The following is an 18,650-nucleotide window of genomic DNA, read 5'->3' as shown; positions in this document are numbered from 1 at the left end:
CCCAATAGGGGCCATGTATAGAGAGAAGAGGAGGGGGCCTAGGACTGAGCCTTGCGGGACCCCGATAGTAAGGGGACGAGGAGAGGAAGAGGAGCCGGCAAAAAATACAGTGAAGGAGCGGTCAGAGAGGTAGGAAGAGAACCAGGAGAGGGCTGTGTCCTTGAGGCCTATGGAGTGGAGCATAGTGAGAAGGAGCTGGTGATCCACAGTGTCGAATGCGGCAGAGAGATCCAGGAGAATCAGCAGAGAGCAATGACCTTTGGATTTAGCTGTTATTAGATCATTAGAGACTTTAGTGAGGGCAGTTTCAGTGGAGTGTAAAGAGCGGAAACCAGATTGTAAGGGGTCAAGAATAGAGTTATCCGAGAGATAGCGGATTAGACGGGAGTGGACCAAGCGTTCCAGGAGTTTAGAGATGAAGGAAAGGTTAGAGACAGGTCTGTAGTTAGCAGTGCAGTTCTGGTCCAGGGATGGCTTTTTAAGTAAAGGGGTTATGATGGCATGTTTAAATGAGGAGGGAAAGATACCTGAAGAAAGAGAGAGGTTAAATATTTTAGTCAGGTGAGTGGTGACTACTAAAAATATAACTGTAAAAAAATAAAGAAACCTGACATCTAAATGTACCTAAGTAAAAAAATAAAAAAGCCCAACCATGATTTAATATAACGGCGCCATCTTACCAGAGTTTGAAGTTTTACTTACTGGGTTGGAATTCGAGGCAGACTGATGCGTTTGTCGTTTTCTGTGATATAAAATATTATAAAATCCGCATTATTCATAATATTATAACATAAGTGACGTAATAAGGTCAGGTTGTAATATCGGTCATTGCCTGATATACCTAATGTGATATAAGGAGGATTTAGTCGCCTCCCGGCTCTAGTGCCTGCGGACACCCTATGTGTCATGATCCAGACCAGGTTTTGAATCCTGTCTTTCCCTTTTCCCAGTCTGGTCATGTCAGGGGTTAACTTTTCTCGGCCTCAGTCTGGTTTCTGGCTTGCATCCTGCAGGCGCTATCAGTTATATTATCTGCCTACGGCGTGAGTAGCTGACTCTGGTGATACCCTGATTTTTCCTGCTGTGCTATCTGACCTTGCCCGTGCCTGTTCCTTCTTTCTTTAATGCCCCAACTCAGTGTTTCCCTTTGTATTTGGCTTTCTTGGTGTTTGACTCGGCTTTGGCTCTGACCTGACTCTGTCTCTTACTTCTGGCACTTCCGCTTCTGACCAGTATTGACCTTCTGGTGTGTCTCTGACTCTGTGTTTGGTAATTCCCTTTGTTCTACGTTACTCTCTAGCTTTTGACCAGGCTTGTTTGACTATCCTGCTGCCACTTGGTGGTAGCCGCGCTGCAGTGCTGCAGGTCTGCTCTGGCAAGTGTTGCAGTCTTACCTCCACTCTACTGCCATCTAGTGGAGTGTGCATCTACCTGCATAACTGCAGCATGACACTATGGCCCCTATAACACCAGTATTATCAATGGCTCATTGTAGGTGGCAGCCAGATTGGGGTCTAGTGTCCTGGCGTCCTAATAATTGATGCTTCGGCACCCGAGGGCGAGTTATCATATTACCCCACTGTACAGTATGGTAAGAAGAGTGTGCGTTCTGCGGTCGGGTGGGTCAGAGCCCGTGGCGGCTCGATGACAATGCCCCTATATCTTGTATAGTCTGTCATTATAACAGGCGGAAGGGCAGAGGTTACAATGTATTCACCTTTCCCGGGATAGACGATGAGAGATTCCTGAGATTCGTTCTGCAGCCGGCAGTATCCATCAATAAGGTCGGCCATATTTTCCGCCACTGCCAACGATGATGTCTTGATAGCTAATGGCTTAAAATCACAAAGAGATAACAGTATAATACAACAATGCAAGATCGTTAAAGAATTTACACTTTGTTCCAAAACCAGTGCCACACCTGTTCACAGGTTGCATTTGGCATTGAACCTCAGCCCCACCGTGTCTGGCATTGGATATGGTTGCTGACCCCACAAGACAAACCCCAGATAACTCTACACATGATCTTTGCAAGCTGATGATCCTTTTCCAATCATCAGTGTGAAAGCTGCTTATCTTGACACATGCAGTATAATATTGTACAACAGTAGTCTTGTCTGAAACTGGACAGTTCACAAGAGGTCAATTATGGTCAGTAGTATCCCTAGACCACCCTCCGATAACCCCAGCCCTTGTTCTGTCTCAGACAACTATCATTTTACCTTTCCTACTGCCAATGTGAAAGATGCTTATCTTGGTGAATGCAGCATAATACAGTAGAACCAGTAGACTTAGCTGGAACTGGACACTTCCTACAAGGTCCACAAATGGTCATAAATATCACAAGGCAACCCTCCGATAACCCCAGCCCTTGTTCTGTCTCAGACAACTATCATTTTACCTTTGCTACTGCCAATGTGAAAGATGCCTATCTTGTCTTATGCAGTTTAATACAGGAGAACCAGTAGACTTGTCTGGAACTGGACAGTTCATAAGAGGTCAATTACGATCAGTAATATCCCTAGACCACCCTCCCATAACCCCAGGCCCTTATTCTGTCTCATGCAACTGTCATTTTACCTTTGCTACTGCCAATGTGAAAGCTATCTATCTTGACAAATGCAGTATAATACAGTAGAACCAGTAGACTGGAACTTGACACTTTCTAAAAGATCTACGAAAGGTTCGAAATATCACTAGACCACCCTTCATTAACGCCAGTCCGTGCTCTGTCTGATACAACTATTATTTTCCATTTACTACTGCCACTGTGAAAGTTGCCTATCTTGATGTATGCAGTACAACTTGATGAATGGGACAGTTCCAGACTGTTCTACCCATTTCCAGTCGTATCACAAGACCACCTTCTAATAATCCTGATCCACATTCTGTCTCAGGTGACTGTCCTCTTAATTTCATCACTGTGTGAAAGCTGCCTATCTTGATGCATGCAGTACAACTTGATGACTGGGACTCTTCCAGACTAATGTTCAGTAACATCACCAGACCACTCATAGATAATCCCAGTCCATGCTCTATCTCAGCTGTGTATACGCTTCACTTTACTTCCTCCAGTGTGAAAGCTGTCTATCTTGGTACATGCATTACAACTTGTCGAAAGGGATAGCTCCAGAAAAGTATACCAGTAAGTAACATCACTAGACAACACTCTGATAGCTCAGTCCATGCTCAGTCTCTGTGACTAGACTCTTTACTTTGTCACTGTGAGGAAGCTGCTTATCTTGACCTGTGCAGCAGAACCTGATTCACATATATTTATGGTGAACTATGGAAAGATGACCACTAGAGGCCACTAAAGCTTCATAAGACAAACTGAGCATGCTGGGAGTGGTAGGATTTCAACAATCAGGACTCAGAGTATCTATTGGCTAGAGAGTTTACCTGGGGGGCGCCAGATATCCCCAATAGCAGCAGTGCCCGCCCGTCCTCCAGTAATGAACACTTGATAGATTTAATCTGTTTGAACTCGGCAAAGCATGTGGACTACAGAGATAGAAGAGGCAATGAATATCACATTGATCATTATCACAATACCCAGGACTACTGCCGGGTACAAGACAATTAACATGGCACAGAACCAGGCACAGAACCAAATATAGAGCTAGGCATAGAATCTGGCACAGAACCAGGCACAGAACCAGGCACAGAACCAGACACAGAACCAGGCACAGAACCAGGCACAGAACCAGACATAGAGCTAGGCAAAGAATCTGGTACAGAACCAGGCACAGAACCAGACATAGAGCTAGGCATAGAATCTGGTACAGAACCAGGCACAGAACCAGGCACAAAACCAGACATAGAGCTAGGCATAGAATCTGGTACAGAATCAGGCACAGAACCAGACATAGGGCTAGGCATAGAATCTGGTACAGAACCAGGCACAGAACCAGGCACAAAACCAGACACAGAACCAGACACAGAGCTAGGCATAGAATCTGGTACAGAACCAGGCACAGAACCAGACACAGAACCAGACACAGAACCAGACACAGAACCAGACACAGAGACAGACACAGAGACAGACACAGAGACAGACACAGAACCAGGCGCAGAACCAGGCGCAGAACCAGATGCAGAACCAGACGCAGAAACAGACGCAGAGACAGACGCAGAGACAGACGCAGAGACAGACACAGAGACAGACACAGAGACAGGCACAGAACCAGACACAGAACCAGACACAGAACCAGACACAGAGACAGACACAGAGACAGACACAGAGACAGGCACAGAACCAGACACAGAACCAGACACAGAACCAGACACAGAACCAGACACAGAGACAGACACAGAGACAGACACAGAACCAGTCACAGAACCAGGCGCAGAACCAGGCGCAGAAACAGATGCAGAAACAGACGCAGAAACAGACGCAGAAACAGACGCAGAGACAGACGCAGAGTCAGACGCAGAGACAGACGCAGAGACAGACGCAGAGACAGACACAGAGACAGACACAGAGACAGACACAGAACCAGGCACAGAACCAGGCACAGAACCAGGCACAGAACCAGACACAGAACCAAACACAGAACCAGACACAGAACCAGACACAGAACCAGACACAGAACCAGGCACAGAACCAGACACAGAACCAGACACAGAACCAGACACAGAACCAGACACAGAACCAGGCACATAACCAGACACAGAGACAGACACATAACCAGGCACAGAACCAGACACAGAACCAGGCACAGAAACAGACATAGAGCTAGGCATAGAATCTGGTACAGAACCAGGCACAGAACCAGACATAGAGCTAGGCATAGAATCTGGCACAGAACCAGACACAGAACCAGACACAGAACCAGGCACAGAACCAGACACAGAGACAGACACAGAGACAGACACAAAGACAGACACAGAGACAGACACAGAGACAGACACAGAGACAGACACAGAACCAGGCACAGAACCAGACACAGAACCAGGCGCAGAACCAGACGCAGAACCAGACGCAGAAACAGACGCAGAGCAGACGCATAGACAGACGCAGAGACAGACACAGAGACAGGCACAGAACCAGGCACAGAACCAGGCACAGAACCAGACACAGAACCAAACACAGAACCAAACACAGAACCAGACACAGAACCAGACACAGAACCAGGCACAGAACCAGGCACAGAACCAGGCACAGAACCAGACACAGAACCAGGCACAGAACCAGGCACAGAACCAGGCACAGAACCAGGCACAGAACCAGACACAGAACCAGGCACAGAACCAGACACAGAGACAGACACATAACCAGGCACAGAACCAGACACAGAACCAGGCACAGAAACAGATATAGAGCTAGGCATAGAATCTGGTACAGAACCAGGCACAGAACCAGACATAGAGCTAGGCATAGAATCTGGTACAGAACCAGGCACAGAACCAGACATAGAGCTAGGCATAGAATCTTGTACAGAACCAGGAACAGAACCAGGCACAGAACCAGGCACAGAACCAGGCACAGAACCAGACATAGAGCTAGGCATAGAATCTGGTGCAGAACCAGGCAAAGAACCAGACACAGAACCAGACACAGAACCAGGCACAGAGCCAAGCGCAGAGCCAGACATAAAGCTAGGCACAGAAACAGACATAGAGCTAGGCATAGAATCTGGTACAGAACCAGGCACAGAACCAGACACAGAACCAGGCTGTTGTGAATTCTGCTTTTGGGTTCCCTCCGGTGGTGGTAGGTGGTAATGCAGTTGTCCCTGGGTTTCAGTCCTGGTCAGGTGTTTCTGCTGATTGCAGTTCTGACTGGGGTATTTAGGTGTGCAGGATTCATTAGTCCTTGCCAGTTGTCAATTGTTGTTGGGAGGTGTTGGACCTCTGCCTGGTTCCTCCTGCCTTTCTGCCAAATCAGCAAAGATAAGTGTCTGGTTTTGTTTCTGTGGCACACATGCTGTGTGCTTCATAATTCAGAGCTATTCTTTTGTGTTTTCTTGTCCAGCTTAGATTGTGTCAGTATTTTCTCAGTCTTGTTGGATTCTCTGGGGTTGCAGATATTCATTCCACGTCTTTAGTTAGATTGTGGAATTTTTTGTATTATCTGCTGTGGATATTTTTTGAAGGGTTTTAATACTGACCGCTTAGTATTTTGTCCTATCCTTTCCTATTTAGCTAGAGTGGCCTCTTCTGCTAAATCTTGTTTTCTGCCTGCGTGTGTCTTTTCTTCTCCTACTCACAGTCAATATTCGTGGGGGGCTGCCTATCCTTTGGGGTTCTGCCCGGAGGCAAGGTAGTATTCCTATTTCCATCTATAGGGGTATTTAGTCCTCCGGCTGTGTCGAGGTGTCTAGGGTTTGTTAGGCACACCCCACGGCTACTTCTAATTGTGGTGTTAGTTCAGGATCTGCGGTCAGTACAGTTTCCACCTACTCCAGAAAAAGTTTCATGCGGCTCCAAGGTCACCGGATCATAACACCAGGCACAGAGACAGACACAGAGACAGACACAGAGCCAGGCACAGAGCCAGGCACAGAACCAGGCACAGAACCAGGCACAGAATGATTGATTCCATTGTTTATACATGAGTGTCAATGCTTTATAGATATGGGGAAATACATCACTGATTGCTCCTTTCATGGTAGAGAACTTCCAAATAAAAACAGTTAGTTTCTCCTTGCACGATAAAGGTCTAAACACAAAACATCTTAAACAATTTGGAACTCTCATCCACTAGACACCAGGAACTTTGTTTGACATCAATCTAATGGTGACTATCTGAGACACCCAATCACAGGGTATGAGAAGAAGTCATAAAATCGAGGCACCAGACACCTGGGAATAACACGGAGACTCAACTATCAGACACAAAACACTGTTTTTGCTAAAAATCCACTAGTTACCGGGAACAGAAATCTCATCATACTGTAGAGTGTCCAACCATCAAGTTACTGAACACTTGGAACAGACGGTGGCACCCACACACCAGCCACCATGTTTGCCTACAATCCACTTCTCACCAGCGCATATAAGGGATACTGAACCACTAGACTTTGTCTTTCATCAATTCACTGATACCAGGGACAATCTGTGACACCCAACCACATGACATCGGAGTGTATCACCACCAAACTACTGGACGCTAAGGAGGACCATCTGATAAACCAAAACAATAGTTGAAAGACATTTTCTTTGCCACAAAGCTACAAGACTCGAAGGTCCATGAGGAATGCCCAACCACGAGACACCAGTGCCAATTCACCCACTGAACACCTAGGACTATCAGGGACACAGAACACTAGGCTGCAGATACTATTTTGTCTGCTAAACCACTGGACATTGGAGACCATCTAAGGCAGCCAACCACTGGACACTAGAGAATGTCTTTAATCAACAAGCTGCTTGACATCATAGATCATACGCGACACCCAACCACAACGCACCAGCCGACTTCTCTTCTGCCAAACCACTGGATACCAGGGATCATCTGGGACAACCTACCTTTTAACACCAACTATTTGGTCCATTAGACATCTGGGATTGAGTCAAAAACCAACTGTGAACCAAACCATTTTGACATAAGGAACTAGGGCATGAAACCACCGGGCACAATCTGGGCTGCTAAATCTTTCAGGACTTGGGTTCCTTTTGGGACAACAATGACCTGTAAACCACTCACGGATGCATTCAGTGGTAGCCACCATATTGTGAGATACAATGAGACACCCCACAATCCATCCAATCAGTGCACGAGAAAGCAGTAGCCACCACTCGCCTTTGAGTCCTTGGTAGCGAGTTGTCGTATTCCCTTTGGTCCTATGACCAGGTCCACGGTGATACTCCATCCTTGCTGAAGAGAGAAGAAACAATCATTAATCAATTTATTGTGTCCTTCAAGGGGCACCAACCTCTTCTACCAACACCCAATCACCTTGAAGAATATCTGGAGCCCATTTTAAGACCAGCATAGTTTATCGAAATTTTGGTGAACCAAATTGATGTGTCAAAACATGACTAATAAGTATTTCTAAAATTAGGTCCTAGATGGTTCTCCTGACCAAAGGTTGATCCAAAGTATCTAGCTGCCCTGACCACCAGTGATCAGCTGTGGATGAAGCTACGGTAAGTGTTCACGTTTTCCACAGCTCCCCCAGAGATTAAATGTAGAATTACAGTACCCACTGACTCTTTATGTAACGTATAGGGTCCTGGAAGGACTAGATTTAGCCTACAGAAGTGGAAGCCCTCACCGCAAGTTCACATCTGTAGGTCTCTTGATCGATGGAAGTGAAGCTGGAGAGGGTGTTGAGGAAACGCATGATACACTCCTCCTCCCGCAGGGACCCATACTGCTGGAACGTCTGCTGGATCATCTTCCGAAACTGCTTGGGCTTCACGTAGAACATAGGGATAACAAGAATATAGTGTGGCATGACACAGACGACAGAGGGAACCCTGAAAACCCCGGTCTATCAAGGTGCTACATTTCCCAAGTTTCTAACTTTTTTCTGACTTTGACCTATATTTTACCTTTAGACTTTCTTGCATTTGTCTAGGGAAAAATAGGTCCAGTCCGACTTCTTTCCTGAAAAGAGAAGAATATCAAACCTTAGATGGAGCCCCAAACCCAAATGTACAACCGATCCTGTAACCCCCATTCCACCAGGACAATTCGGAATTCTCGTTTTTTCCTCCTCTTCTTCCAACAGCCAGGACTTTTTTATTTGTCCGCCCCCATAATCGTGTGAGGACTTTTGTAAGATGATTTGTTATTTGAGTTTTTCTTTCTACGGTGTTCAGTTTGTGGTAAAAACATAACCTGGTGACACGATTCTTCAGGTCAGTACAGTTACGGTGATAACATTGGATCTTTTTTCTTTTTCTAGATTTTAGTGGTTAAAACAAATTCAGACCCTTCATCAGTTTGGTTTTGTGTTGCCATTTATTGATATTCGTTAAGTTTTGTTGTTATTTTTCCATCGATGGCGGTGGTGGAGGTTTTTGTCATTTGTGTGTCCAGCTGTAGTTTTTCTTAGTGCAGTTTTGGGATACATACAATGTTTTGATCACTTTCTATTGTACTTTTATGGAGTTGAAAATACTTTAAAACCAAAATTTTGTCGTCTTTTTTTACTTCATGGGTTAAATCATTTAATATTTTTCTAGATTGGACTTTTCTGGACATGGCGATACCAAATATATATGTTTACATTTCTTTATCTTTATTTTGGAAAAAGGAAGTAAATCAAGTTTTGATACTTTATTTGCTTTTTATATTTTTTACTTGTTTTTAAGTCCCTTTATAGCCTAAAATAATTGAGTAAAACATAAATGAGCCCTAATTTAATAAAGGTAATGAAAACAAATATTATTTTTTTTCCCCTTTATATATTTTATAGGAAATAAAAACAAATTATATTTTTTTCCTTTTACATATTTTATAGGAAATAAAAAAAAATCATATATTTTTTTTCCTTTTATATATTTTATAGGGAATGAAAAAAAATATTTTCTTTTTTTCCTTTTATATATTTTATAGGGCAGAAAAAATATATATATATTTTTTCCCCTTTATATATTTTGTAGGGAATAAAAACATATTATTTTTATATACACTGCTCAAAAAAATAAAGGGAACACTAAAATCTCACATCCTAGATATCACTGAAGGAAAAATTTCAGTTGCAAATCTTTATTCATTGCATAGTGGAATGTGTTGAGAACAATAAAACCTAAAAATGATCAATGTAAATCACAACTAATATCCCACAGAGGTCTGGAGTTGGAATGATGCTCAAAATCACAGAGGAAAATGAAGTTACAGGCTCATCCATCTTCAGTGGAAATGCCTCATAACAAGGAAAAGATGCTCAGTAGTGTGTGTGGCCTCCACGTGCCTGTATGATCTCCCTACAATGCCTGGGCATGCTCCTAAAGAGGCGGCGGATGGTCTCCTGAGGGATCTCCTACCAGACATGGACTAAAGCATCCGCCAACTCCTGGACAGTCTGTGGTGCAACGTGATGTTGGTGGATGGTGCGAGACATGATGTCCCAGATGTGTTCAATCGGATTCAGGTCTGGGGAACGGGCGGGCCAGTCCATAGCTTCAATGCCTTCATCTTGCAGGAGCTGCTGACACACTCCAGCCACATGATGTCTGGCATTGTCCTGCATTAGGAGGAACCCAGGGCCAACCGCACCAGCATATGGTCTCACAAGGGGATGAGGATCTCATCTCGGTACCTAATGGCAGTCAGGCTACCTCTGGCGAGCACATGGAGGGCTGTGCGGCCCTCCAAACAAATGCCACCCCACACCATTACTAACCCACTGCCAAACCGGTCATGTTGGAGGTTGTTGCAGGCAGCAGATCCCTCTCCAAGGCGTCTCCAGACTCTGTCACGTCTGTCACATGTGCTCAGTGTGAACCTGCTTTCATCTGTGAAGAGCACAGGGCGCCAGTGGCGAATTTGTCAATCCTGGTGTTCTGTGGCAAATGCCAAGCGTCCTGCACGGTGTTGGGCTGTGAGTACAACCCCCATCTGTGGATGTCGAGCACTCAGACCATCCTCATGGAGTCGGTTTCTAACCGTTTGTGCAGACACATGCACATTTGTTTGAGATCTCCTATTGGTGGAGACCTTAAAAGGTCCTTGCAACCAGTAAATCCTAAGGAAATTTATGGCTTTGAATATGCTGACCCTATGGCCAATAGCCATACTAACGCCCGAATTACACACCAGCTCCATATACACTCTAATAGACGGCACTATATCAGTGTTATGATCTGGTGGCCTAAGAGCAGCATGGGACGTACTCTGGAGAAGGTGGTACCTGTACTGACCGCAGACCCTGAACCTAACACCGCAACTAGAAGTAGCCGTGGAATGTACCTAGCGCTCCCTAGACATCTCGACACAGCCGGAGGACTAATTACCCCTAGAGATAGAAAAGGGAAAACTATCTTGCCTCAGAGAAAATCCCCAAAGAACAGGCAGCCCCCCACAAATATTGACTGTGAGAGGAGAGGGAAAAAACATACACAGACTGAAATGAGAATTTAGCAAAGGAGGCCACTTCTAGCTAAATAGAAACGATAGGACAGAGTACTATGCGGGACAGTATTAAAAAACTAGAAAATATCCACCACAGAAAATACAAAAACTCCACAGCTAACTAAAGATATGGAGGGTATATCTGCATCTCCAGAGATACCAGCTTGGCTAAAAAAATTCTAATACAGACCAAGCTGGACAAGACAAAACATAGAAAGGAACTGAACAATAAGACCACAAAATGTGGACGGCAAATCAAGGCCAGAACTTATCTTTGTTGAAAAGAACTGCAAAGCAGAAGGAACCAGGCAGGGATGTGAATCCTCCAGGAACAATGGACAACTGGCATTGACTAAAGGGTGAAGCAAGACTAAATAACCCTGTCCAAATTGCAAAAAGTGAAAACACCTGATAAATGCTGTGACTCAGAGACAGCAGCGCTACCACTTACAACCACCGGAGGGACCCAAGAGCAGAATTCACAACAGTACCCCCCCCTTGAGGAGGGGTCACCGAACCCTCACCAGAGCCCCGAGGCCGATCCGGACGAGCCAAATGAAAGGCACGAACCAAATCATCAGCATGAACATCGGAGGCAACAACCCAAGAATTATCCTCCTGGCCATAACCCTTCCATTTGACAAGATACTGAAGCCTCCGCCTCGAAAAATGAGAATCCAAAATCTTCTCAACCACATACTCCAACTCCCCATCAATCAACACCGGGGCAGGAGGATCAACAGAGGGCACAACGGGCACCACATATTTCCGCAAAACAAAGATCTATGAAAAACATTATGGATGGAAAAAGAGGCTGGAAGGGCCAAACGAAAAGACACTGGATTGATAATCTCAGAAATTCTATAAGGGCCAATAAACCGAGGCTTAAACTTAGGGGAAGAAACCTTCATAGGGACATGACGGGAAGACAACCAGACCAAATCCCCAACCCGAAGCCGGGAACCAACACCGCGACGACGGTTAGCAAAACGCTGAGCCTCCTCCTGAGACAACACCAAATTGTCCACAACATGAGCCCAAATTTGCTGCAACCTGTCAACCACAGAGTCCACCCCAGGACAATCAGAAGGCTCAACCTGCCCTGAAGAAAAACGAGGATGAAAACCAGAGTTACAAAAGAAGGGTGAAACCAAGGTAGCAGAACTAGCCCAATTATTAAGGGCAAACTCGGCCAATGGCAAGAAAGCCACCCAATCATCCTGATCAGCAGACACAAAGCATCTCAAATAAGTTTCCAAAGTTTGATTAGTTCGCTCGGTTTGGCCATTTGTCTGAGGATGAAATGCGGAAGAAAAAGACAAATCAATGCCCAGCCTAGCACAAAAGGCCCGCCAAAACCTAGAAACAAACTGGGAACCTCTATCGGACACAATGTTCTCCGGAATGCCATGCAAACGAACCACATGCTGAAAAAACAACGGAACCAAATCAGAAGAGGAAGGCAACTTAGGCAAAGGTACCAAATGAACCAACTTAGAAAACCGGTCACAAACCACCCAGATAACAGACATCCTCTGGGAAACCGGAAGATCCGAAATAAAATCCATAGAAATATGCGTCCAAGGCCTCTCAGGGACCAGCAAAGGCAAAAGCAACCCACTAGCGCGGGAACAGCAAGGCTTGGCCCGCGCACAAGTCCCACAGGACTGCACAAAAGAACGCACATCCCGTGACAAAGAAGGTCACCAAAAGGACCTACCAACCAAATCTCTGGTACCAAAAATCCCAGGATGACCGGCCAACACAGAACCATGAACTCCGAAATCACTTTACTAGTCCATCTGTCAGGAACAAACAATTTCCCCACTGGACAGCGGTCAGGTTTATCAGCCTGAAATTTCTGAAGAACCCGTCGTAAATCAGGGGAGATGGCAGAAAGAATCACCCCTTCCATCAGAATACCGACCGGCTCAAGGACCCCAGGAGAATCTGGCAAAAAGCTCCTAGAGAGGGCATCAGCCTTAACATTCTTAGAACCCGGAAGATATCAGACCACAAAATCAAAACGGGAGAAAAACAGGACTCGAGATAAATCAGATTCTTATGATCGGTCAAGACCACAATACGGTGCTTGGCCCCCTCAAGCCAATGTCGCCACTCCTCAAATGCCCACTTCATAGCCAACAACTCACGATTGCCGACATCATAATTGCGTTCCGCAGGCGAAAACTTTCGAGAAAAGAAGGCACATGGTTTCATCAAGGAACCATCAGAATTCCTCTGAGACAAAACGGCCCCTGCCCCAATCTCAGAAGCGTCAACCTCAACCTGAAAAGGAAGAGAAACATCCGGCTGACGCAACACAGGGGCAGAAGTAAATCGGTGTTTAAGCTCCTGAAAGGCAGAAACAGCCGCAGAGGACCAATTCGTAACATCAGCGCCTTTCTTCGTCAAATCGGTCAGGGGTTTAACCACACTGGAGAAGTTGGCAATGAAACGGCAATAAAAATTAGCAAAGCCCAAAAATTTCTGAAGGCTCTTCACGGATGTGGGCTGGATCCATTCATGAATGGCCTGAACCTTAACCGGATCCATTTCTATAGATGATGGAAAAAAAATGAAGCCCCCCAAAAAAATCTTCTGTACTCCAAAGAGGCACTTAGACCCCTTCACAAACAAGGCATTATCACGAAGGATCTGAAATACCATCCTGACTTGTTTCACATGAGACTCCCAATCATCCGAAAAAATCAAAATATCATCCAAATATACAATCATGAATTTATCAAGATAATTCCGAAATATATCATGCATGAAGGACTGAAACACAGATGGAGCATTAGAGAGTCCGAATGGCATCACAAGGTATTCAAAATGGCCTTCAGGCGTATTAAACGCAGTTTTCCATTCGTCACCCTGCTTAATACGAACAAGATTATACGCCCCTCGAAGGTCAATCTTAGTAAACCAACTAGCTCCCTTAATCCTAGCAAACAGATCAGAAAGCAAAGGCAAAGGGTATTGGAATTTGACCATGATCTTATTCAAGAGGCGATAATCAATTCAGGGTCTCAAGGAGCCATCTTTTTTGGCAACAAAAAAAAAAACCTGCTCCCAATGGTGAAGAAGATGGCCGAATATGCCCCTTCTCCAAGGACTCCTTAACATAGCTCCGCATGGCGGTATGTTCTGGCACAGACAGGTTGAAAAGTCGGCCCTTAGGGAACTTACAGCCTGGAATCAAGTCAATAGCACAATCACAGTCCCTATGCGGTGGAAGGGAACTGGACTTGGGCTCATTGAATACATCCTGGAAATCTGACAAAAACTCAGGAATTTCAGAAGAGGGGGAGGAGGCAATTGACATCAAAGGAACGTCACCATGAACCCCCTGACAACCCCAACTAGTCACAGACATAGATTTCCAATCTAATACCGGATTATGCACCTGTAACCATGGGAAACCCAGCACAATAGCATCATGCAAATTATGCAACACCAGAAAACGACAATCTTCCTGATGGGCTGGCACCATGCACATGGTCAGCTGTGTCCAAAACTGAGGTTTATTTTTAGCCAACGGTGTAGCATCAATGCCCATCAAAGGAATAGGACTCTGCAAAGGCTGCAAGGGAAAACCACAACGCCTGGCAAATTCTAAGTCCATTAAGTTTAGAGCGGCGCCTGAACCCACAAATACCATGACAGAAAATGACGATAATGAGCAGATCAGGGTCACAGATAACAAAAATTTAGGCTGTACAGTACTGATGGTAACAGAACCAGCGATTCTCTTGGCACGCTTAGGGCAATCAGAAATAACATGAGCAGAATCGCCGCAGTAAAAACACAACCTATTCTGACGTCTGAATCCTTGTCGTTCAGCTCTAGACACAATCCTATCACACTGCATAAGCTCAGGACTCCGCTCGGAAGACAATGCCATAGTGTGCACAACTCTGCGCTCGCGCAAGGGTCGATCAATCTGAATGGCCAGAGACATAGAATCACTCAGACCAGCAGGCGTGGGAAACCCCACCATAACATCTTTAACGGATTCAGAAAGACCCTTTCTGAAAATAGCCGCCAAGGCATCTGTTATGATCCCAGTGGCTGAGGATCCGAAAACCTGACCTGCTAAGTACTAAACAATAGACCAGCTCTGGGGGGGTGGTAACTGGACTGACCGCAAAACTGATCCTAACCAACACACTAAAGGTAGCCGGTGAACGTGCCTAAAATCCTGGACGTCTCGACGCAGCCTGAGAAACTAGCTACCCCTAGAGAGAAAGCAAGACCTCCCTTGCCTCAGGGAAATGACCCCAAAGATATAGAAAAGCCCCCCACAGATAATAACGGTGAGTTAAGGGGAAGTACAAACACAGAGATGAATCAGATTTAGCAAAGGAGGCCCGCTAATACTAGATAGCAGAAAATAGAAAGGGGATCTATGCGGTCAGTAAAAAACCCTCTAAAAATCCACTCAGAGAATGCGCGAGCCCTCACACCAACTAACGGTGTGAGGGGGGCAAGTCTGAACCCCAGAGCTACCAGCAAGCAGAAAATCACGTTAGCAAGCTGGATTAAACTCATCATACACAGAGCACATATTGATAACTGATAAGAAACAAAACTGAAAAGCAAAACTTAGCTTGTCTTGGAAAGACTGAGACCAAACGTAATCAGATGAAATCAGAATCGGTCTGAACACATTGACAGCAGGCAACATGTGAAGTTGCAGCTGAGCTAAATAGCAAACCTCACTGGTGGATAACGAGACAGCTGATCCTGTCTCCAACCTGCAGGAAGATAAACAAAACCACCAGAGGGAGCCCAAAGACAACACTCACACAGTGCCAGTTGTGACCACAAGAGGGAGCCCACTAACAGAGTTCACAACAGTACCCCCCCCTTGAGGAGGGGTCACCGAACCCTCATCAACACCCCCAGGGCGATCAGGATGAGCTACATGGAAGGCACGAACCAGATCGCCCGCATGAATATCGGAGGCGACAACCCAGGAATTATCTTCCTGACCATAGCCCTTCCACTTAACCAAATACTGAAGCCTCCGTCTTGAAATACGAGAATCCAAGATCTTCTCCACCACGTATTCCAATTCTCCCTCAACCAGCACCGGGGCAGGAGGCTCAACCGAAGGAACCACAGGCACCACATACCTCCGCAGCAATGACCTATGGAACACATTATGAATAGCAAACGATACTGGGAGGTCCAAACGAAATGACACAGGGTTAATAACTTCCAAAATCCTATAAGGACCGATGAACCGAGGCTTGAACTTAGGAGAAGAAACCTTCATCGGGACAAAACGAGAAGACAACCACACCAAATCCCCAACACAAAGTCGGGGACCCACACAGCGACGGCGGTTGGCAAAGCGCTAAGCCTTCTCCTGTGACAACTTCAAGTTGTCCACCACATGGTTCCAAATCCGCTGCAACCTATCCACCACAGAATCCACCCCAGGGCAGTCAGAAGACTCCACCTGACCTGAGGAAAAACGAGGATGAAAACCAGAATTACAAAAAAAAGGCGAAACCAAAGTAGCAGAACTAGCCCGATTGTTAAGGGCAAACTCGGCCAATGGCAAAAAGGTCACCCAATCATCCTGATCAGCAGAAACAAAACATCTCAAATAGGTCTCCAAGGTCTGATTAGTTCGCTCAGTTTGGCCATTCGTCCGAGGATGGAAGGCTGATGAAAAAGACAAATGAATCTCCATCTTAGCACAAAAGGTCCGCCAAAACCTGGACACAAACTGGGATCCTCTGTCAGACACAATGTTTTCAGGAATCCCATGCAAACGAACCACATTCTGAAAAAAACAGCGGAACCAAATCAGAAGATGAAGGCAATTTAGGCAAGGGCACCAAATGGACCATTTTAGAGAAACGATCACAAACAACCCAGATGACAGTCATTCTCTGAGAGACAGGAAGGTCCGAAATAAAATCCATGGAAATGGGCGTCCAAGGCCTCTTCGGAACAGGCAAGGGCAAAAGCAACCCACTGGCACGAGAACAGCAAGGCTTAGCCCGAGCACAAACCCCACAGGACTGCACAAAGGAACGCACATCCCGCGACAAAGAAGGCCACCAAAAGGACCTGGCCACCAACTCTCTGGTACCAAAAATTCCAGGATGACCTGCCAAGACTGAGGAATGAACCTCGGAGATAACTCTGCCGGTCCATCTATCTGGGACAAACAGTCTCCCCGGTGGGCACCGGTCAGGTCTGTCTGCCTGAAATTTCTGCAGCACACGTTGTAAATCTGGGGAAATAGCAGACACAATCACCCCCTCTCTGAGAATACCAGCCGGCTCAGAATCTCCAGGGGAGTCAGGCACAAAACTCCTAGAAAGTGCATCAGCCTTCACGTTCTTCGAGCCAGGCAGGTACGAGACCACAAAATTGAAGCGAGAGAAAAACAACGACCAGCGAGCCTGTCTAGGATTCAGGCGCTTGGCAGACTCAAGATAAATCAAATTCTTGTGATCAGTCAAGACCACCACACGATGCTTAGCTCCCTCGAGCCAATGTCTCCATTCCTCAAATGCCCACTTCATTGCCAACAACTCCCGATTACCGACATCATAATTCCGATCGGCAGGCGAAAACTTTCTAGAAAAGAAAGCACATGGCCTCATCACAGAACCATCAGAGCTTCTCTGCAACAAAACAGCTCCTGCTCCAATCTCTGAAGCATCAACCTCGACCTGAAAAGGAAGAGAGACATCTGGCTGACACAAGACTGGAGCAGAAGAAAACCGGCGCTTCAGCTCCTGAAAAGCCTCCACAGCCACAGGAGACCAATTAGTCACATCAGAACCCTTCTTGGTCAAATCCGTCAAAGGCTTAACAACACCAGAAAATTTGGCGATGAAGCGACGGTAAAAATTAGCAAAACCCAAGAACTTCTGAAGACTCTTAACAGATGTAGGCTGAGTCCAGTCATGAATAGCCCTGACCTTATCTGGGTCCATCTCAATAGCAGAAGGAGAAAAAATTAAACCCAAAAAAGAAACCTTCTGGACTCCAAAAAGACATTTTGAGCCCTTCACAAATAAGGCATTAGCCCGCAGGACCTGAAATACCATCCTGACCTGCTTCACATGGGACTCCCAATCATCAGAAAAGACCAAAGTATCATCCAGATACACAATCATGAACTTATCCAGATATTCACGGAAGATGTCATGCATGAATGATTGAAACACAGAAGGAGCATTAGAGAGTCCAAAAGGCATCACCAAGTACTCAAAATGGCCTTCGGGCGTATTAAATAATGTTTTCCATTCATCGCCCTGCTTGATACGCACAAGGTTATACGCACCACGAAGATCTATCTTGGTGAACCAACTAGAACCCCTAATCCGGGCAAACAAATCAGATAACAAAGGCAAAGGATACTGAAATTTGACCGTGATTTTATTTAGAAGGCGATAATCAATACGAGGTCTCAGCGAACCATCCTTCTTAGCCACAAAAAAGAACCCCGCACCAAGAGGAGAAGAGGACGGGCGAATAAGTCCCTTCTCAAGAGACTCCTTTATATAACTCCGCATAGCAGCATGTTCTGGCACAGACAAATTAAAAAGTCGTCCCTTAGGGAACTTACTACCAGGAATCAAATTTA

At 45.6% G+C, this 18,650-nt stretch overlaps 1 protein-coding gene across 5 annotated transcripts in view; it reads right to left on the bottom strand.

The window, feature by feature from the left end:
* The window catches only part of PTK2B (protein tyrosine kinase 2 beta), a 181,833-nt gene that overhangs the window by 51,261 nt on the left and 111,922 nt on the right, over window positions 1-18,650 (bottom strand). For all 5 annotated transcript variants that reach the window (XM_077291777.1, XM_077291775.1, XM_077291778.1 and 2 more), the window contains 6 exons: window positions 8,503-8,557; window positions 8,223-8,363; window positions 7,748-7,822; window positions 3,403-3,504; window positions 1,718-1,835; window positions 703-742 (listed from right to left, as the gene is read on the bottom strand). In XM_077291777.1, the coding sequence (XP_077147892.1) occupies window positions 703-742; window positions 1,718-1,835; window positions 3,403-3,504; window positions 7,748-7,822; window positions 8,223-8,363; window positions 8,503-8,557 (531 nt within the window). The remainder of the gene's footprint in view (window positions 1-702; window positions 743-1,717; window positions 1,836-3,402; window positions 3,505-7,747; window positions 7,823-8,222; window positions 8,364-8,502; window positions 8,558-18,650) is intronic.

The sequence above is a fragment of the Ranitomeya variabilis genome, chromosome 2, assembly GCF_051348905.1.
Source record: "Ranitomeya variabilis isolate aRanVar5 chromosome 2, aRanVar5.hap1, whole genome shotgun sequence".
Lineage (NCBI taxonomy): Eukaryota > Metazoa > Chordata > Amphibia > Anura > Dendrobatidae > Ranitomeya > Ranitomeya variabilis.
This window is presented reverse-complemented; position numbering and strand designations above follow the sequence as displayed.